Source organism: Herpailurus yagouaroundi, unplaced genomic scaffold (genome assembly GCF_014898765.1).
Source record: "Herpailurus yagouaroundi ecotype Mexico unplaced genomic scaffold, PumYag 188, whole genome shotgun sequence".
Taxonomy (NCBI): domain Eukaryota; kingdom Metazoa; phylum Chordata; class Mammalia; order Carnivora; family Felidae; genus Herpailurus; species Herpailurus yagouaroundi.
The window spans coordinates 8054905-8076479 of NW_024412419.1; the positions used below are offsets into that span (position 1 = coordinate 8054905).

Here is a 21575-nt window from a genome sequence, read left to right on the forward strand (position 1 = left end):
CGGACCGCGAGATGGTGACCTGGCTGAAGTCGGACGCTTAACCGACGGCGCCACCCAGGCGCCCCTGAAGTCTTACTTTTAAGGCTAGCACCATTCTGAAGGCCGGTCAGTAAACGGTCTGGGGTTTGCCCAAGCTCCTGATGTGAAAACGCCACCTTGTCTCATTCCTGCCTTCGCTTCATCCCAGAAAGTACAATGTGGAAAGGAGGAAACCGTTTCAGGAGGCCCCAGCCTGGCTGGCTGGCTGTCCACCCCCCTCACCCCCGTTTGTACTCTGATGTCAGGAGAGAGGGGAGTAAAAGGACCGGGAATCTTGCTGTCCCCATCCCTCCCCCCAACCCTTAAAACCAGTCAGAGCCACCCTAGGGATGGTTTGGGAGTCTTTGTGGAGACCTGAGGGCTTTCCAACTGAAGACTTTGCGGTCTTTTCAAGTGAAGATAAGAGCACTGCAGATCAGCAAGCACATGGGTGTCCTTGGAACTAGAGAATCTGAATTGGAAGGTCGCGGGGGACAAAGAAGGGGATGTAGTAAAGGCAACACCTCCTGGAGAGGATTAATTCTGAGGGAAGGGAAGTGGTGAAGGAGTAGAGATATTTGACACTTCTCTCCTCCTGTTTCTGTTTGTGCGTGTTGCTGTGGTTCTGGTCAGTAACTGGATCAAAGAAGTCTGGAAGCCATGTCGGAGTTTTGGTTAATTTCTGCCCCCGGCGACAAGGAAAACTTACAAGCCCTGGAGAGGATGAACACGGTAACCTCCAAGTCCAACCTGTCTTATAACACCAAATTCTCGATTCCTGACTTCAAGGTAAAGTTCCTGGGGAGAGAGGAAGGACATGATGGTTTGGGGTGGGTGGGTGTCTCCTGGGAAGCCAAGGAGAAAATAACAGGTCAAAGGCAGCAACGCTGAGGATAAGCCTGGGGGGGGGACGATGCACAGGGAAGTCAGTGGTCTGGATGGGACTTCGTGCCACAGCCCAGAGTTCATTGTGGTTCCTATGGACCCAAAAACACAGGACAGAATGAACAGGGAGAGAAGGGTGTTAGGCTCTTGTGAGTTGTTCTAGGATTCTTCCTGTTTTGTCTTCGACATCCAAGAAGCCCCACAATACAGTTGAAATGTACAGGCGTGGAGAGCTTCGGTCTTGATTGTGCTCTTGAACTGGAAGCAGGGTGGGAGATTCAGGTGGAATCTGATGGAGAGGCAGGAAGGGAACTTAATGGTAACCGGGCCGATGGCAGAAAGACACGAGGCAGGGAAGTCTAAGGGTTCTTGCTGTGGAGCACAAAGTTAGAATCTAACAAATGTGAGAGAGGAACGGGGTGTGCAGTCTTTTTACTTCCGAAGAGTAGCCTTGTCGCAGTCCTTCCTAAGATTGTAAGCTTCCAGAGAGAAGAGGCTTGAGGCATTTTTTCAATGACAGCTATGCAGATGCACTGTGGGTGCTGGAGGGATGGCCCTAACTGCCCAGCGGTAGCCGTTCTAGAAAACTGCCCTGTCCTTTTTCAAACCTCAGTCGGCCAGGCTACCAAAAGGGCTGCACCGTCAGCTCTCATTGGTGATGCGACCCTATTCGCTAGCGTTTATCGAGCAGTATGTTGGGGGCCAGGCACTTTGAACACACCATCTGGAATGTTCACAAGGCCCACGTTATAGATCAGGAAGGGCGGGGAAGGGAGACGAGGGTGGTAAATCTGGTAAGTGGCGGCACTGATTTCTGAATCCGTATGTTGCTGCCACTGTTTGCCTGGCGACCGGCGCTGTGGAGGTCGGGGAATTAAGCATCCACTCGCCGCTGACTCTTTGTAAGGCAATGTGTTAGACTGCAGGGAACAAAGATAAGAGGCAGGACCTCTGCCAAATATGGCTTAACATCAGGTCGCTTGAAAGAGAAGCAAACTGCACTTACTAGAGGTAGCTGTGCTTCATCATTTCCTAACTGCCTTTCTTAAGGTATTTCTCAAAGTATTTTTTTTTTATATTAAAGTATACCTGACACGCAGTGTTAATCATAATTGCTTTTTAATGTCCGATGGGGGATTGCTAATCTGAACACAGAGTCTCTCCTTCTGATTCCGGGAAGAGACCTTTCAATACAGTTTCGGGCTGCGTAATAATTTTCACATTAAGAAATAGATCGTTAAGGGGCGCCTGGGTGGCGCAGTCGGTTAAGCGTCCGACTTCAGCCAGGTCACGATCTCGCGGTCCGTGAGTTCGAGCCCCGCGTCGGGCTCTGGGCTGACGGCTCGGAGCCTGGAGCCTGTTTCCGATTCTGTGTCTCCCTCTCTCTCTGCCCCTCCCCCGTTCATGCTCTGTCTCTCTCTGTCCCAAAAATAAATAAACGTTGAAAAAAAAATTAAAAAAAAAAAAAGAAATAGATCGTTATAAGTAATCTGAAAAGAGAAAGACTTGCAGGAATGATGAGGCGGGGGGAGGGGAGGAAGCTGCCGCCCCCCCCCCCCTCGCAAGATCATTGTTAATAACAGCAAAGCAGAGCAGAGACAGACATTGATTGGACATCTTGGAGAAGAAAAGCGTTTAGAAATGGTGACTTCTTGGGGCACCTGGGTGGCTCAGTCAGTTAAGCATCCGATGCTTGATTTCAGCTCAGGTCATGATCTCAGGGTCATGAGATCGAGGCCCGTGTTGGGCTCTGCGCTGACAGCACAGAGCCTGCTTGGGATTCTCTCGCTCTCTCCGCCCCTCCCCTGCTCACACGTGTGCATTCTTCCTCTCTCTCTTAAAAAAAAACTAAATAAAAACTAAAAAAAAACCACGGTAACTTCTTTAACTTGCTTTCTGGTACATTTCCTCCTCAACATGGGGATTGATCATGTGACCAGCAGACTGCCACTTTAAGAAGATAATGAGCTGGGGTCCCACAATGATACAGAAGTTGCTCCTTCCTGTGGCAGAAATGTAACAGTTCATCCTGTTGGCAGTAATAACAATAACAGCTAAACTTTAAAAATGAGAAAATATCCCCAATCTGCTGATTTCTCTTAAGAGCTCTTCCCAATTTCCAGTTTGGCCGTTGACCCAGAATAACTAAGGCAAGACGGAAGTCACAGAAGTCCCTGCACTGTTGTTGAAAGTGACCTACACCTTCCCTGCCATAAAGCGTGAGCCGCTAACGTCTTTGCAACCTTTCTAGGTGGGGACCTTGGATTCCCTTGTTGGCCTCTCTGATGAGCTGGGGAAACTCGATACCTTTGCTGAAAGGTAAACAATTTCTTATTTACTGCATACAAGTGAGAATTTGATGGTGTTGTCAAAGGACACAGCCTCTTGCTTTGCCTGAACCCGTGCTTGTCCAAACCCGATCCTAGAGGTCACATCAAGAACCAGTGTGGAGATGCCTGGGTGGCTCTGTCGGTTGAGCGTCAGACTCTTGATTTCGGCTCAGGTCATGATCTCGTGGTTTGTGAGTTCGCGACCCGCAGGGGGCTCTGTGCTGGCAGTTCGGAGTCGGCTTGGGATTCTGTCTCCCGTTCTCTCTGCCCCTCCCCCACTAGCTCTCTTTCTCTCTTGCGAATAAAAATAAACTTTAAAAAAATTGTAAAAAAGGAGCCAGCGTGACTCTGCATGAGGGCCCCAGGTCAACAGCAACACTTGGGGTCCCTTGAATGGTTGTGTTTGTTTTTTTTTTTTTTTTTCCTGGAGGCAGCAATACTGGGGGGCTGCCTTCAAAAGGAAGAGGCTTATGGCATAAGGTGCTGAAACCTTTAGAAAAATAATTGGTGCGGTTTCCCCTGCGGCTTTTGCATTTTAAAGTTTTTTGTTTGGTTTTGTTTTCGTGGTGATATTTGCTCAAAGTAAAAGATTCAAAGTACAGAAGGAAGGCTATCCAATTACATTAAGCTTTCCTCTCATCTGGTCTCCTCTTTCCTGTTTCCCTAATTTCCTTCTTTTGAGGCAACATTATTATCATCTTTAGGAGCACCTTCTGGAGACAGCCTGTACATGTGCAAATACCAAAAACAGTTTTACGCAAATGACTGCATATATCCTGCACCTTGCTTTTCTCACTTAATCACGTATCTTAGAGATAGAGGTGTTTTTTTTTTTTTTTTAATGTTTCTTTATTTTTGAGAGAGAAAGAGACACAGTGTGAGCTGGGGAGGGGCAGAGAGAGAGGGAGACACAGAATCCGAAGCAGGCTCCAGACTCTGAGCCATTAGCACAGAGCCCGATGTGGGGCTCAAACCTACGAACCGCGAGATCACGACCTGAGCCGAAGTCGGACGTTTAACCGACTAAGCCACCCAGGCGCCCCGCTTAGAGATAGTTTCACAGCTGGGTTTTTCTACTGGCTGTATTAGCATGAATAGACGTGCCCTAATTTACTTGTATTTCCCTATTGATGGGCATTTGAGTCTTCTGGTCTTTTGCTATTACAACCAATGCCGTCTTGATGGTCCTTTTGTCTACTTCTTTGCGCACCCGTGGGAGTGGGTCATAACAAGTTGAAATGCCGGGTCAAAGAGTATTTGCATGCAACGTTGTACACATATGCCCGCATCCCTTCTCCAAGGAATTGTTCCCTATCCATACTCCCACCAAAAGTACATGAAGATATTTTAAAGTCTTCAAGGCATTTATTTATTTATTTTTTAATTGCTACAAACCCGGTACATAAGCATTAGAAAATATATATGGATCACAGAAAAGCGTGAAAACAAAAATACAGATCACCAGGAGTTATGCCATTCAGAGAAAACCACTGTGATGTTATATCGTATTTGCAGTGGGTACATCCAGTTTTTTTCTACCCGTGTTATTTACGCATGCATATATTAGTAACAGTGACATCATGTTATATGTGTTTGACTTGCTCTTCTCTTCATATCTTAAACTTTGATTTTTTTTTTTTATTTTTTTTTCAACATTTATTTATTTTTGGGACAGAGAGAGACAGAGCATGAACGGGGGAGGGGCAGAGAGAGAGGGAGACACAGAATCGGAAACACGCTCCAGGCTCTGAGCCATCAGCCCAGAGCCCGACGCGGGGCTTGAACTCACGGACCGCGAGATCGTGACCTGGCTGAAGTCGGACGCTTAACCGACTGCGCCACCCAGGCGCCCCTTTATTTTCTTAATGTTTATTTTTGAGACAGACAGACAGACAGACAGATTCTAAGCAGGGGAGAGGCAGACACAGAATCTGAAGCAGGCTCCAGGCTTCGGGCTGTCGGCACAGAGTCCGATGCAGGACTCGAACTCACCAGCCGTGAGACCATGGCCTGAGCCGAAGTCAGACGCTTAACCGACTGGGCCACCCAGGCGCCCCATTCACATCTTACACTTTGGCTCTCGCCATTAGCTCTTCCACTGTAGTGTTACGTCATAGAGATTTGCCATAATTTGTTTATTTGGGTGTTTTAAAATTATAATAATCCCTAGTTTGGGTGAAACTGAAAACATGTTGCTTACCAGAGGTTCTCATTTAATTGAAAAAGAATGCAGGGCCGCCGGGGTGGCTCAGTCAGTTAGTTGAGAGAACGGCTCTTGATTTCGGCTCAGGTCATATCCCAGTGTCGTGGGATCAAGCCCCATGTGTGGTTCTGTGCTGAGTGTGGAGTCTGCTTAAGGCTCTCTCTCTCTCTCTCTCTCTCTCTCTCTCTCTCTCCACAGAGGGTTTCAGATCCTCAGGGCCTATCAACATGGCTGTTTTGTCTTTTCAGTGCAACGGTGATGTGACATGTCACCCCTTTGTTTTAACACGTTGAAAAAAAAAATTGTTTAATTTATTTTGAGAGCAAGAGAGGCAGAGAGGGAATTCCAAGCAGGTTCCATGCTGTCCGCGCACAGCCCGACGCGGGGCTCGATCCTGCGAATGGTGAGATCGTGACCCGAGCCGGAATCGAGTCAGATGCTTAACCGCCTGAGCCCCCCGGGCGCCCCCCTCCGCATTTTTATAGGAGTCCTACTGATCTTTGTCTGCATCCCGTCCTGGTTCTCTTCTGGTTTTCTGCTTCTGTTGCGGCTCACCCACCCCTTGCCTGAGAGTGGAAATCAGCCTTTGTTGGTAACACTTTGCTACATGGAGGATGTTGCTCTGACCACCTAAAGGCAGCCCTTGTCCCCAAGTAGTTTGCAGCACTGGAGTCTTTGAAAAAGAAAACAAACCTTTGGCTTTCTCATCTGTAAGATGGGATAGTACGGAACATCTCTGCTTCCATAGAAGAATGAAAGGGAGTGAAATCATGTTAAATCAAATACTGTCAAATCCCAGGACAGGTTCTATGAAAAATGGGACACCCCCCCCCCCCCCCGAAAGTGGCTTGATCCCTAAATATCAACTCCTTTCTTAGGCTGCTCTCCATAGGGAGGTGGGTCTGACAGACACCATGGAGGCCAGCCCACTGCCCTAGGCTGGCCATTGCTTTCAGTTTTCTCAGCAGCCCTGACAAACCACTTCATGAGGTCCTATAGTGAGAACTGGCAATATTGCCTTTAAGAAGAGAATTGTTTCCAGGCCTCCTGCAGAAGTGACAGCTAGTCAACATTTTTGCCTTTCTAGACTTTTCTAGACCCTTCTAGATCTTTCTTTGCTACCAATTATCTGCCCTAGTGCAGGTCCTTAGCCTGTTTCTTACTCCCCAAAGTCTCCTCTAGCTCTAAAATTCTGTGATGCTGGATTTTCATTTCCACCTTCATTTCCTTTGTGTTTTGCTTCGTTTTTATTCGTGTTCTGTTCCACACCACTGGTTGCATGGCTTGTTTGTGCGGGTGGCACAGCGTGTGTTGAAGAAATAATATGAAAGTATGTGAGCAGGCAAGGTTAAGGCTATCATCGGGAACCAGAACCTATATGAATTAAGATGTTTTCTAAAAACAGGGCTAGGTGTGGTGAGAATTGACAGTCACTGTGTGTTGTTTCAGTCTTTTTCGTTGTGGGTACATGTTCTCAGGAGCCTTCCTACCGGCGAGAAAGGAAAATGGTGTGATCTGAGCCCCCTTTATTTATTTTTTTTTTTTATTTATTTTTTTTATTTTTAAAAAAAAATTTTTTTTCTCAACGTTTATTTATTTTTTTGGGGACAGAGAGAGACAGAGCATGAACGGGGGAGGGGCAGAGAGAGAGGGACACACAGAATCGGAAACAGGCTCCAGGCTCCGAGCCATCAGCCCAGAGCCTGACGCGGGGCTCGAACTCACGGACCGCGAGATCGTGACCTGGCTGAAGTCAGACGCTTAACCGACTGCGCCACCCAGGCGCCCCTAAGCCCCCTTTATTTCTAGCATTTATCTGGCCCGGGGGCCGAGGTACTTTGTCTCTGGAGTTAATACTGGAGCTTGGAGTCCAATAATGGGATACACTAACTGACAGGCTTCGGGGCTTTGAAATGCCCTACCTCATTCTTTAAAGAGTCCTCGAGTGTTATTAGCTAAATAAATGCTAGCTGGGTTTGTAGCTCAGGCAGCACAAACCTGTCGGCACTGCTTCTCGCCAGGAGAACAGAGGAGGGACAAGAGTTTTCAGGGTGTATTGTTTCCATATCCTTTTATTATTTATTTACTCGGGGCACTAGAGTGTTTTTCCATGTAGCTGGAAGGCAGGTTTCGCTTCCTGGCTTTTCTCTCTCCCTCTCTCCTTTTGTTTTGTTTTGTTTGTTTGTTTGATTTATTCCTCCATGGTGACTTTGTTAATTTACTCTGTATTCACCCTGTAATTCGCAAACATTTGAGAAACCAAATGATTCCATCTTGAAAAAGGCGCCCCCCCCCCATTAGCAGTTGTTTAGAGTTCTTCCCAGTGTCTTAGCTTGCTTCGCGATGCTGATTGAAATATTGCATTTCACAGATGCTTAGACACCCGTATATACCTCCTAGGTTTCTGTGGTACATTGGTGACTGTCATTCGCCACTGAGCACAGTACCTACCTGTGGTATAGCTGGTGGCTTCTCTTTACCCGTGTGGTTCCATGAAGTTGGCTGAGGGTTAGCTCAAAGATGTGGATCGAAGATTACATATCTGAGTGTGGATGTCTGCTGAATGATGCAGATCTTAAGGAGTGGATTCTTCTAAGGGCATTCTAGATAGCTGGTTTGGTTTTTTTTAAATTTTTTTTAACGTTTATTTATTTTTGAGACAGGGAGAGACAGAGCATGAGCAGGGGAGGGTCAGAGAGAGAGGGAGACACAGAATCCGAAACAGGCTCCAGGCTCTGAGCCGTCAGCACAGAGCCCGACACGGGGCTCGAACTCACGGACCGCAAGATCATGACCTGAGCCGAAGTCAGACGCTTAACCGACTGAACCACCCAGGCGCCCTTGAGGGCATTTTACAGAGAAGCAAGGGGCGCCTGGGTGGCTCAGTTGGTTAAGTGTCTGACTCTAGATTTCAGCTCAGGTCATAATCTCATGGTGTGTGAGTTCGAGCCCCGTGTCAGGCTCTGCGCTGACAGCTGCGAAGCCTACCTGGGATTCTGTCTGTCTCTCTCTCTCTTCTCTCTGCCCCTCCCCACTCATGCGCTCTCTCTCTCTCTCTCTCTCTCAAAATAAATAAACTTAGAAGAAAAAACCATTTTTTAAATAAAGAGAAGCAAAATATAAGTTAAAAAATTACCCTGGCTGCATGGCATTTCTTCAAGTCACTGGACAAATATCAACTGAACACCTTTTAATGATCTGGACTCCTCTAGGTGTCACAGTCCTAACTTGATGTGTTCGCTGTTCAGCTCTTAATGACTGTTTCCGACCTCCCCCTCCTTGTAAACCCCCAGTAGTACCCACTCATGCTGCTCAGCTCACCCTGTCCTAATACAACCAGGCGCACCCCTGCGTCACGGCACTTAACCACAGCGCGCTGTAAGGTCCCTGAGGCTGGTCACTGGTACACGTAGCTCCCTGTACCTGTAACGTTCTAGGCCCTCAAAACCAGCTGAATGAATGAATGGAAGAAAGAATCCTGAAATATTAGAGCTGCACGGAGACCCCGAGAGAGCTAATCTAACCCCTTCATGTTCCAGATGAGGCAACGTGCCCAGAAAGATGCTCTTAGAAAGAGCTTGGATGGGCTCAGGGCAGCAGAGAAGGAATAGAGCCTTGACCCAGATTCACCAGTCAATCATCATGATGTTTTTTAAATACAACATTTAAAAATGTCTTACTCATTGACATTTCACAAAGTATTATATTTACACATTTAAAAAAATGAGGGGGCGCCTGGGTGGCTCAGTCGGTTAAGCGTCCAACTTCCGCTCAGGTCGTGATCTCATGGTTTATGGGTTCGAGCCCCGCATCGGGCTCTGTGCTGGCCGCTCGGAGCCTGGAGCCTGCTTCGGATTCTGTGTCTCCTTCTCTCTCTGCCCCTCCCTCGCTCATTCTCCTTCTCTCTCTCAAAAATAAATATTAATTTTTTTTAAATTGAATGATATAGAACGGTACAAAAAGAAAATTCCAGCTTACCCCTGTCCCTCTCCCCAGAGGCAGTCATTATGAGGATTTTGTATGGTTCCTTCCTTGGTAAACAAAACAAAAAATACACATACGTTCATGCTCTAGCCCTAATGTTTGTAAACTTTGAACACCTTATTTTGAGGTATCTATTAAGTACAGGGTTTTTTGTTTTTTTTTTTTTTCAACCTTTATTTATTTATTTTTGGGACAGAGAGAGACAGAGCATGAACGGGGGAGGGGCAGAGAGAGAGGGAGACACAGAATCGGAAACCGGCTCCAGGCTCTGAGCCGTCAGCCCAGAGCCCGACGCGGGGCTCGAACTCACGGACCGTGAGATCGTGACCTGGCTGAAGTCGGACGCTTAACCGACTGCGCCACCCAGGCGCCCCTAAGTACAGGTTTTTAAACTTAGATATGTCCCAAGCATTTAGGACAGAACCTATCACATGGTTAGTGCAACAATCCTACTGATAATTTATTTAAGATTACGCTGAGGGGCACCTGGGTGGCTTAGTTGGTGAAGCATCTGACTTCGGCTCAGGTCATGATCTCACGGTCCGTGGGTTCCAGCCCTGCGTGGGCTCTGTGCTGACAGCTCAGAGCCTGGAGCCTGCTTTGGATTCTGTGTCTCCCTCTCTCTCTCTCTGCCCTTCCCCCCGCTTGTGCTCTGTCTCTCTCTCTCTCAAAAATAAATATTAAAAAAAATTTTTTTTAATGATAAAAAAAGAGATTACACTGAAATTATGGGAGATTAACATTCTTATCATTTTGTGTACTTCTGTGAACACAGTACATCTTTCAATTGACTGAGCTCCTTTTCTTTCGTCCTCTGGTAGAGAACTTTCATGTTTCATTCAGTAAAATTCCTGCACAGTATCTCGTTGATTACTTTCCTCCAAATTTTGTTTTTTATTTAGTTCCTATTAGAAATGAAATCTTTTCTCTAAATGTTTACGATTTATAAATTGGGATTTTCATGTATTAATTTTATGGCCCACAAATGCCCTGAACTTCCTTATTGAAAGCTAAGGTAAGGTGCAAAGGAGTCTAGCTCCAGAATCCTCAATTAAAAACAATTTTTTTAAAATGTTATTCATTTTTTTTTAAATTTTTTTTTCAACGTTTATTTATTTTTGGGACAGAGAGAGACAGAGCATGAACGGGGGAGGGGCAGAGAGAGAGGGAGACACAGAATCGGAAACAGGCTCCAGGCTCCGAGCTGTCAGCCCAGAGCCTGACGCGGGGCTCGAACTCACGGACCACGAGATCATGACCTGGCTGAAGTCGGACGCTTAACCGACTGCGCCACCCAGGCGCCCCTATGTTATTCATTTTTGAGAGAGAGACAGAAAGACAGAGAACCAGTGGTGGAGGGGCAGAGAGAGAGGGAGACACAGAATCCAAAGCAGGCTCCAGGCTCAGCACAGCGCCTGACGCGGGGCTCGACTCCATGAACCGCGAGATCATGAACTGAGCTGAAGTTGGACGCTTAACCGACTGAGCCACCCAGGCGCCCCCAGAATCCCCCATTTTTTTTAAAAAAAAAGTTTACTTTATTTTTGAGAGAGGGAGAGACAGGCAGAGAGAGAGAGAGAGGCAGAGAGAGAGGATCCCAAGCCAGCTCCACGCTGTCAGTGAGGAGCCCAACACGAGGCTCGAACTCACGACCCTGGGATCATGACCTAAGCTGAAATGAAGAATCGGGCGCTCAATTGATGGTGCTCCCAGAGTCCTCATTTTTAACACAAAATTAAGATTGGTCTGTTGTGTGATAGCACAGAATCACAAAGACACATTAGTGTCAGAATGATGATGGCTCCGTAAAAAGAATTTGGAAGAGTTCTCTGTTCTCCATCCTCACTACACTGTACACATGGGGCCTTGAGCTCTTGAGAGGTGGCTAGTTTGGAATGAGATGGGTAAAGTATAAAACATCAGATTTCAAAGACTTAGTACCAAAAAAAACAAAAGGAAAATCTCAATAAACATTTTATGCTGGTTACCTGTTGAAACAACCATGTTTGGGATAGCGGGTTCCATAAAATATATTATTAAAATTAGTTTCACTGTTATTTTTTTAACACGGCTACTAGAAGATTTTATTTTTTTTAATAAATTTTTTTTCAACATTTATTTATTTATTTTTGGGACAAAGAGAGACAGAGCATGAACGGGGGAGGGGCAGAGAGAGAGGGAGACACAGAATCGGAAACAGGCTCCAGGCTCTGAGCCATCAGCCCAGAGCCCGACGCGGGGCTCGAACTCACGGACCGCGAGATCGTGACCTGGCTGAAGTCGGACGCTTAACCAACTGCACCACCCAGGCGCCCCTAGAAGATTTTAAATTACATATGTGGCTACATTATATTTCTATTAGACAGCATTGGGCTAGAATTCTAGACAGTGCTTCTCAAACAGACAGGTGAATGCCCTGGGGATCTTGGGAAAATGCAGATTCTGACTCAGTGGGTCTGGGCTGAGCCTGGGATTCAGGATTTCTTTCTTTCTTTCTTTCTTCCTTTCTTTCTTTCTTTCTTTCTTTCTATGTTTATTTTTCAGAGAGAGAGAGAGAGAAACAGAGTACAAGCAGAGGGGTGCAGAGAGAGGGAGATACAGAATCCTAAGCAGTCTCCAGGCTCTGAGCTGTCAGCACAGAGCCCAACACAGGGATCGAACTCATGAACCGTGAGATCGTGACCCGAGCTGAAGTCGGATGCTTAACCGACTGAGCCGCCCAGGAGCCCCTGGGATTCAACATTTCTTACAAGCTCTGCAGTCATACTGTGCTGCTGGGTTGCAGACCACACTTGGCATGTCACTTCCAGACACTGAAATCAGTGGCTCTTAAACTGCCGGGTGCATCAGACTCATCTGGAAAGTTTGCTAAGAGATAGATTCCTGGGGGCGCCTGGGCGGCTCGGCCAGTTAAGCATTCGACTTCAGCTGTAGTCATGACCTCACGGTTTGTGGGTTCAAGCCCTGCATCGGGCTCTGGGCTGACAGCTCAGAGCCTGGAGCCTGCTTCGGATTCTGTGTCTCCCTCTCTCTCTGCCCCTCCCCCACTTGCAGTCTGCCTCTCTCTCTGTCAAAAATAAACATTAAAAAGGAAGGAAGGAAGGAAGGAAGGAAGGAAGGAAGGAAGGAAAGAAGGAAGGAAAGAAGGAAGAAAGAAAGAAATAGATGACTGACTTCTCCAGAATTTCTGAGTCAGTAGGTCTAGGTGGGGCCCGAAAATCTGCATTTTCAGTGTGAAGTCAGTGCTGTTTCCATCTTCGGACATTCGAAGTGCTCTTGTGACCTCATATCTTGCTGCTTTTTCTGAGCGTTCCGCGGTTGCCTGGTTCTCTTGTTCTCATTGTATCGAGAGCACTGGGCTGAGCCTGGCATTCAGGCTCAACGTACGTGTGTGTAGAAACGACAGTTATCAATGATTCTCATACCTGCTGTGTCCACGTGTTCATACAGGGCGCGGTTTGCCGTTCTTGCTGGATGCAAAAAAGCTCTGACACTGGAGCCTCCACCGAGGGCTGCGCTTGATGTCCTGTGTGCCTCTGTTTGTGTTGTTTTTGGTCTTGAGTTCTCCACCACCCTGTTCTGACAGGTGCCGTTCATGGATCGCTCGCTGGGTGCCAGGCACCGTATCAGGCACTGTTCAGTTCTCTATTTCTTATGAAATCTTCACCACAGCCCTGCGGACGGAGTGACTAATCCTCCCGTTATAGACGAGAATATTGACGCGCACGGAGTGGAGCTGTGTGTGCAACGTCACGTGGCTGATGAGTGTCAGGCCTGAGCCCCGTGCACCTGCTTCTCTGCCTGCCCCAGCCAGAGGCTTTGGCACATGGCTCGGTTAGCTTCCCTCCTGCCTGCCCTGCCTTTATCCCTTCCTCGGGGGCCCTGCTGTGGTGATCTCTGCTTTGCCTGAGGTGGCCCAGTACCTGACAGTCCCCGCCCCCACCCCCCAGGTCCTGGGAGCTCTCACCAAACCAGAAGTCCCGCCAGCAGGGAAGGAAGGAATGCCGGCTGGCTGCTTTGTGTGCAGCAGGCCTGGGGTCAGGGTCAGCCTGAGGCAACATTGTGAAATCCACAAAATAATCCTTTGGAGGCTAACTTTAGTAGAAGGCGCTTACTTGCGCCCAGGATCTCTCCCAATCCTGGGACCCTAGGGCTCCACTGTCCTCCAGACCTCAGCCCAACCACGTTCACCCTGTGCTCTGAGTTGGCTCGTCACACCTTGCGTAGATGGCAGTCACTTACACTGCCCTGATATTCAAAGGCTGGAGGGGCAAGTTAAAAAAAATTTTTTTTTTAACACTTACTCATTTTTTTTTTAATTTTTTTTTCAACATTTATTTATTTTTGGGACAGAGAGAGACAGAGCATGAACGGGGGAGGGGCAGAGAGAGAGGGAGACACAGAATCGGAAACAGGCTCCAGGCTCCGAGCCATCAGCCCAGAGCCCGACGCGGGGCTCGAACTCCCGGACCGCGAGATCGTGACCTGGCTGAAGTCGGACGCTTAACCGACTGCGCCACCCAGGCGCCCCAACACTTACTCATTGTTAAGAGACAGAGAGTGCAAGTTGGGGTGGGGCAGAGAGAGAGGGAGACAGAGAATCCGAAGCAGGCTCCAGGCTCTGCGCTGTCAGCACAGAGCCCGACGCGGGGCTCTAACTCGTGAACCTTGAGATTGTGACCTGAGCTGAAGCCGGACGCTCAACCGACTGAGCCACCCAGGGCCCCAACCCTGTTCGATCTTAACGCATTTCTAGGAAGTTGATCTCAAGACCAGGGACTCTAAATGGAGATTAGAAAGTTTATAATAAATTTTTTTTTTTTCTGAGCAGGTAATACATTCACATGCATCAAAGATAAAAACAATGAGAAGTCTCCCTTGCACTCTCCCTCCTGGGTGACCCCTTCCCTGGCCTCTGCTGAAGAAAGCCAGTTTTAGGAGTTGCTTCAGTACATTTTCAGTGCTTCTTAATGCAAATGGAAGAAAATTCCAGTATATATTTGTATTGTTTCCCTTTTTAAGCACAAAGTAGTACTCCACATGCGCTGGGGTGTATCTTGCTGATTTCTCACTTAGCGTTATATCCTGGGAGATTTCTCCTGTTGGTCCATAAAGAGCTTTCTGTCTTTTTAAGCTAGCCAGCATTCCACATGGGGACGGTCCCATAGTTTATTGACCAGCCCCAAGGTGGGCACTGGCTTATTTACTCTGATGGGGAAGGGGGCTCTTGGCAACAGTGCCTCGGGATATAATCTTGCACCTTTACCGTTACTCTGCACGGGAGAGAGTGTGCGTGTATCTGCAGGACGGATTCTCAGAGGCAGACTGCTGGGTCTGAGGGCCCTATGCTTTTGTAATTTTGACAGATGTTGCCAGATGTCTCTGGGTTGACCCTTTTGCCTTTCCACCCGCAATGAAGGCCAGTCCGCATCTCCCTAACCCGTTCTCATAAAGCGTGTTGTCAAATGTTGGGTTTTTATGAACTTGACAGTTAAGTAACGCTGCCTGGGCATAGTAGCTTTTTTTTTTTTTTTTTTAATGGCTCTATGTAGACAAATGATAAGCCATAGATAGCAAGTTTTCAAAGTGGACAATTTGATGAGTTTTGAGACACACACATCTGTGAAGCCACCGCCACAGCCAAGATAATGAACATATCCTTCCCCCCCAAAGTTTCTTTGTGCCTCTCTGTGATCAGTTTCCTTCTCAGCAGTTTGAGCGCTGATATGCTTTCTGTCCCTATAAGACTGTTGGCGTCTTGTAGAACATTTGTATGAATAGAATGAGGTGGTGTGTACTCTTCTTTTTTTGGTCTGGGTTTTCCATGCCACATCATTATTTGAGATTTATCCTTGTTGTCGTGTGTCTATTAACAGTCATTTTTTAACTGCTGAGTAATATTCTATTTTATGGGTAAGCCCCAATTTCTTTATCCATTTACCTGGTGGGGGACACTTAGATGCCTTCCAGTTTGGGACTATTGAAAAGAAAGCTGTCATGAACATGCATGTAAAATCTTTGCATTGGCGTATGTTTTTAATTTCTCTTAGGTAAATACCTACCCGTTGAGGCACCTGGGGTCCTGGGTACACAGAGTGTGGGTACACATCCCCTTTGACCCTCAAACCTTTGGATTGCTTCCCGGCCCTATGGGATGGATGTGGCTTGGAGGAAGGTCACCTGAGGACCTTCTAAAGCCTGGGGTCCCCTGTGGTCCCAGGACATGGCCCCCTTGTCATGGGCTAAGCTTACTATTTCAGTTGCATTGAGTACTTAGAATTTTGTGGACACGGGGAATACTAAGTTGTCGTTGTTGTTGTTGTTTAAGGAAATGGCCATTCTTTGAAAAGATCACATTCTGGGAGAAGAGGTAGATGACTATAGAGATCATTTCAATCCCGTGTGACACGTGGACAAAGCAAAAATGGGGGAGGACCATGATGGCTCTGAGGAGCACCGGTCCAACATCCTGCTTCACATCTTAAGGCACTTGTCCAGCCGGCCGGCATTTGCTGGGCATCTGTGCATTTTCCAGGAACCACTGTATTTTCCTTGGAGCTGGTGGTCGTACAATTCGTAATTTTTCAGAGCTCTCTTTGTTTGGGCGGAGCACCCAGATGAGGAAACCAACACTTCTGACAGTATGATAACTGCTGTGGTGGAGGGCAGTTTCTAGGGAGCCCCGTGGGGGCAGCAACTATGGTCGCTTTGTTCACTAGCGCTCCCGCATAATATTGCCTGGGACATAATGGACCGTGTGTTTCTATTGAGGGCAAGAGGCAGCATGTACTGGGTGGGGGCGTTATCCGATGCTCTCTTGTGTTTGTTAGGCGTGGACTTGCCACAAGGGGGGGAATTGGGCTGTTGTTATAAAGGGTGAGTGGCATCCAGGTGGCTCGAGATATTCCAGGTGCCTGCAGAGGAGGCTGGCGCGGGACGGGCAGTGGTGAGTGGGTGGGGAAGGAGAAGACCAGACAGGCAGGAGCGTTCTTTGTAAACTCTGCTCAGAAGCTCGAACATCAATATTGGAACTTCTTGGAAAACCACGGACGTAGTTGAAATGGCCCAGTGGCACGCTAAGCTGTGTATTTTTAGAGATCCCTCTGGTTGCCATTGGCAGGATAGAACAGGAGGGGTCCAGACTGAGCGAGGCAAGACAACCAGAGAGGAAGCCATTGAAGGAGAGTTGGAGAAAGATGACGTGGCCCGCCTCGGACCGTGACCCAGGACAGGGCTCAGGCAGGTTTGTGGGAACTATAAGATTATAGCGGTGATGGAAAAGGAAGGGGCAGAGCCAAGGAGCTTAGGAGAAGGTGATGACATCCAGCCTAAAGGGCCACATCTGTCCTTGACCTTCTCCTCCAGACTGGGTCTTCACCCTCAAAGCCAAGAGAAAGGCCGGGGCGTGTTCTGAAAAATTAAGGTATAATTCACACACCGGAATATTCACCCCTTCGATGTGCGCTAGTCATTGGTCTCTGGTATATTTCCAGAGTAATGCAGCCGTCACCACCATCTGGTTCCAGAACCTTCTCATCATCTCAGAAGGAAGCCCTGTGCCTGTTCGCCACCACCCCCTCCCTCCTCCATCCCCCCAAACCACTTGCTGTATGGATTTGCCTGTTCTGGGCATTTCATGCAAATAGAAAGCCTGGGTGTTTTCTGATAAACCAAGAGAAGTAACACCTTCCCTGATGATTACCATGAAATGTGTGTTGACGGGCCCTAGAAGGTGATTTACCTTGAGGGGAGTCCCATAGTCAGAGTGGCTGGGAGGCCCCCAGTCTGTGGCCTTGAGAAAATGTTTGCCTGAACAGTCTATTGCTTTCTTTTCATTAAAAAAAAAAAAAAATTATCGTAGTGCAAAGAGACAAGGAATTTAAATGAGAAGAGGGTTTTCGTTTTTTTTTTTTTAACATTTATTTATTATTGAGAGACAGAGACAGAGCGTGAGCGGGAGAGGGGCAGAGAGAGAGGGAGACACAGAATCTGAAGCGGGCTCCAGGCTCTGAGCAGTCGGCACAGAGCCTGACACGGGGCTCGAACCCATGAACTGTGAGATCACAACCTGAGCCGAAGTCGGACGCTTAACTGACTGAGCCACCCAGGCGCCCCCAAGAAGAGGTTTTATGAAAGAACCTTGTTATTAAATCCACTTTCTTACTGTAAAACTGAGGTCTTATTTTTACCCTGGTCGGCTACCTCCGGGCCGTGTGACCTCAAATCAGTCCCCATCTCTCCTGGGTCTCTGAAGGCCCTTCCGACCGGGACCCTACACAATGGTAAACTAACCATTTAGTTACCATTGTGGGCAGACCATATTCTCGTCACCCTACCCAGGCGTGACTCTAATGTCAAGGATTTTTAATGGAGGGACGGCTTCTTTAAGTTTTTCTTTTTCGTGGTGGTAAAACACTTACTTCATTCTATTCTAATAACACCCTGATTAACATCATCACGTACATCTTCAGCCACATTTTTGGCTGCCTCCTACAGCTGCATTTCCAAAAGTGGAATTACCGGGTCAAAGGATATAGGCATATTTAAAGCGGTTTGTACATATGGCTAAGTTGTTCTCCAGTGAGGTTGCCAGGAAGTGCTGTTTCATCATACCCTTGTTAGTTTACTGCCTCGAAGCACTCTTGTTTACCTGGCGAAATGAAAATGAGGTGTGATTGCTTTAACCCGCAAGAGGAAGCATATTTTCAGGTGCGCGTCAGCCACCGGGTTTCGTGATTTGCGGGCTCTGGCCTTGGCGCCTTCGTCCTCTGGGGCGGGCCGCAGGTTGGACCGCTCCGGGGCCGCTGTTCACACTGTGGGCGCTGGGCGCAGCCCCGTGGGGGTGGGACCCCTGCAGGTGGGCACGGTGCCTGGGCTGCTGGGTGGATTGACTTTCTGGAAAATGCTCCAGACCTTGAACACATCCCAGGCTCTCTTCTAAGCCAGGTGCTTAGGGGACTGCCTGGTTACCCCTCAAAGGCTGTGGGACCCCGGAGCATTTCAGTAACCCTTCAGAACAAGGGGCCTTCCTTGGCCATAGCCCCTTAGGGAGCAAATTTTCTCTGAGGGTAGACTGGTTTTTGAAGAGAACCAAGGATCATCAACGACCGTGTGGGTAAATCAAGCTGTGAATGCCAACTTGGCCAAAGCAAATTCTGTTTGGAACGATGGCGAATTTTGCTGAGTGGCTTTACAAATGGTGTGCAGAGGGGATCCCTCTAAGGATGGAATTATTGGTCCCTTACTGCAACTCCCAGTTTCTAAGAAGCAAGGTCGGAATTCAAAGCATCGTATCTCTGTGGCCAGAGCCCTCCAGAGCCCCGAGTGGGAAACCTCCTCAGAGGCCTCATTGGATCTTTATATTTATTAGAAGAAAGTCACAGAACCACAGTCTAGTCACTTGTTCCTGATCATTGCTGCAAGGCATGTTGATTTCATTGTCCTGTGGCCACCGAGGAGGAAGCAGAGACAAAGGAGCGGGGTGAGGTGCCCAGGGGCTCTGTGAGTCACCAGCTGTGCGGAAGCTTCTGGGCCTCACTTCTCAGGGCTTCTGAGTGGCTGCAAAGGGAGGCTGGACCTATCAGAGCCCCTCCGCCTCCTCCTCCGTGGGGTGTGCTTGGGGTTTTGATTATCCAGAGAGGGACACATTAGCCGCTGGTGCTCTGAGAGCAGTTCTTGCCGTGGACAGAGGCCTGCGGTAGGGGCAGGGTAGGGGGGCGGTACTAGCTGATGTCGAGGCCACCAGCAGAGGGCTCTTGGGCAAGTGCCCTGGTCTCTCTGAACCTCAGTTTCCTGAGCTCGCCATGGCCTCGCCTCCTCTGTCATTGGTTTATGGAAACATACATGTACACAAAGTGCCTGAGGCCCGAGGACAGCTCACTAGAGACAAGTTATTGCTAATCTTGCTTCAAAACCCTATGGAAACTCCCTCCGACCCTCCCAGTCACCTGTTGGCCCTCAACTCCCAGGCTTGGAGTAATTCTGAAAACCAGACCAACCTCAGTCTGCTTTTGCCTGAATTATCCAGAAAACCCGGGGAAGGGGGGAAAGCCCTCTGTTCTGCTTCCCAGGGATGCACTCAGGGCCTCGGAACCTGATAACCACACTCCCTCCGCAGCGAACTGGGCGGGTGAGACTCAGCCCGTCTTCCCACAAGGCCAGGGGTGGGGCAGGTGGGAGCCGACCTCCGGCCGAAGGGGGGCGCCATGATGAAAACTGGGCCCACAGGGGAGCTCTGGAAGGAGGAAACACATGAAGCGTTGCTGTGCGTGTGGTTGCAGTGGGGCTACCCTTTAGGAAGATTGTCCTCTGTGCTTGGGTCCTGGGCCAGGGGCACTCCGGTGAGTGGAGATTAGTCCTCTCCTGTGTGTCCGTTGTCCATCCAAGAAGGGTCTGGAAGGGCCCTGGGGCCCTTCATGACAGCCGGTCGGGTGAGCATGGGATTTCGGGAGGAGGAGAGGAGGGAGACAGAGATCTCGGGGGTCTTTGTCCTACTGTGCTCTCAGAGCTTGAGTTATCCTGGGTCCCAAGGGCCGGAGGGAACAGCCCCCTTGGATCTCAGGGTCCGGAAGTCAGCAGCGCCGAGAGGTGCCACACAGTGTTCTCAGAAAGAAAGAGCATTTTCATTGCACACCGGGCCCAGGCAGCCCTTCTTTCCTGACCTCCTCCCGCCCCTCCCCTGGGGTTCTAGCATCTGGATTCTGCCTGCCCAGCTCCTGAAGGCCCTCTCCCCCCCCACCCCCCCGTCAGTTCCCTACCTGCCCTGCCTCACGCCTGGGTGATGCCCCCACCTCCCCATCCCCATCTTTCTCACTTTCTCCCCTTGGCTCCCCATTTGACTGGCAAGGTTAATTTGACAGAAATCTTAACCAGCTGAGCCCAGGCAGCATGCCCTTGAATTAAATGCTTCATTTGCTTACTGCTTTGTTCATTTGCACTGCCATTATTCTTGCTTTATTATTAATACATGGCTGGTAGTTTTAAAATCCGGATCCCACCTCTGCAATTCTATTCCGTACAAGAAACCATTTCAACAATATAGTGTCAATCTTTATGGACTTTTCCATGCATAATACAAGCATGTAGTTTTATGTCTTTTGTTTTTGCTTTTACGAAAATGGGACCATACCTATAGGTATTATTTATTATTCTTTTTCCCCTTAAAAAAATTTTTTTTAATGTTTATTTTTGAGAGAGAGAGAGAGAGAGAGCGTGCGTGCAAGAGTGGGGAAGGGGCAGGGGGGAGGGTGGCAGAGAGAGAGGGAGACACAGAATCCAAAGCGGGCTCCAGGCTCTGAACTGTCAGCACAGAGCCCAATGTGGGGCTCAAACCCACAAACCGCGAGATCATGACCTGAACCGAAGTCAGATGCTTAACTGACTGAGCCATCCAGGTGCCCCTATTTTTTTCCCCCTTTTACCCAAAGATGTACAACCTTTCATGGCAATCCATAAAAGACCTTCCTCCTTCTTTTTTTTTTTTTTTAATGTTTATTTATTTTTGAAAGAGAGACAGAGCATGAGTGGAGGAGGGGCAGAGAGAGAGGGAGACACAGAATCTGAAGCAGGCTCCAGGCTCTGAGCTGTCAGCACACAGCCCAACGTGGGGCTCAAACTCACGAACCACGAGATCATGACCTGAGTCGAAGTTGGATGCCCAACCGACTGAGCCACCCAGGCACCCCGCTTCCTCCTTCTTTTTTAGAGACTTCTTGGTGATCCATTTTTATCACCTGGGTCCCTTGCTGGTACCATAGAGATGTGTTTTGCATCTTTGTGTAGATGGTTTTGTGCACAGGAACAAGATTATCAGAAGAACCAATTCCCAGAAGTGAAATTGCTGGGCAAAAGTATCTTGTGTGTTAAAAACTTTTGATGGCTGTTCTGAAAGTACTCTGTAACTAGGCTGTACCAATTAATACCTTGTATCCACAGGGCATTGGTATTCCTGTTTCCCAGAGTACTTGCCAGTGCTGAAATCATAAATCCTTTGAATATGCCACTATGATAAGTGAAAAATATTTCACAGCGAGTGAGGTTGAGCTTTTATCCTAAATGTTTGTGAGCCATTTGTTGTTCCCTCCATGCCATTAGTGCTGATTAGTGATATTTTGAGTTAATTTTTATATATGGTGTGAGGTAGGGGTCCAAGTCTT

At 48.2% G+C, this 21575-nt stretch overlaps 1 protein-coding gene across 15 annotated transcripts in view; it reads left to right on the plus strand.

Moving 5' to 3' along the window:
* The first annotated feature begins 107 nt into the window (after positions 1-107).
* ATP6V1C2 (ATPase H+ transporting V1 subunit C2) overlaps positions 108-21575 on the plus strand; it is a 61225-nt gene continuing 39757 nt past the window's right edge. For 3 of the 15 annotated variants that reach the window (XM_040496068.1, XM_040496060.1, XM_040496061.1), the window contains exons 1-2: positions 112-807; positions 3155-3222. In XM_040496068.1, coding sequence (XP_040352002.1) covers positions 679-807; positions 3155-3222 — 197 coding nt within the window. In that variant the 5' untranslated portion in view covers positions 112-678. Of the gene's footprint in view, positions 808-3154; positions 3223-21575 lie in introns of all 15 variants that reach the window. The other 12 variants (XM_040496063.1, XM_040496076.1, XM_040496067.1 and 9 more) reach the window with 10 other exon arrangements.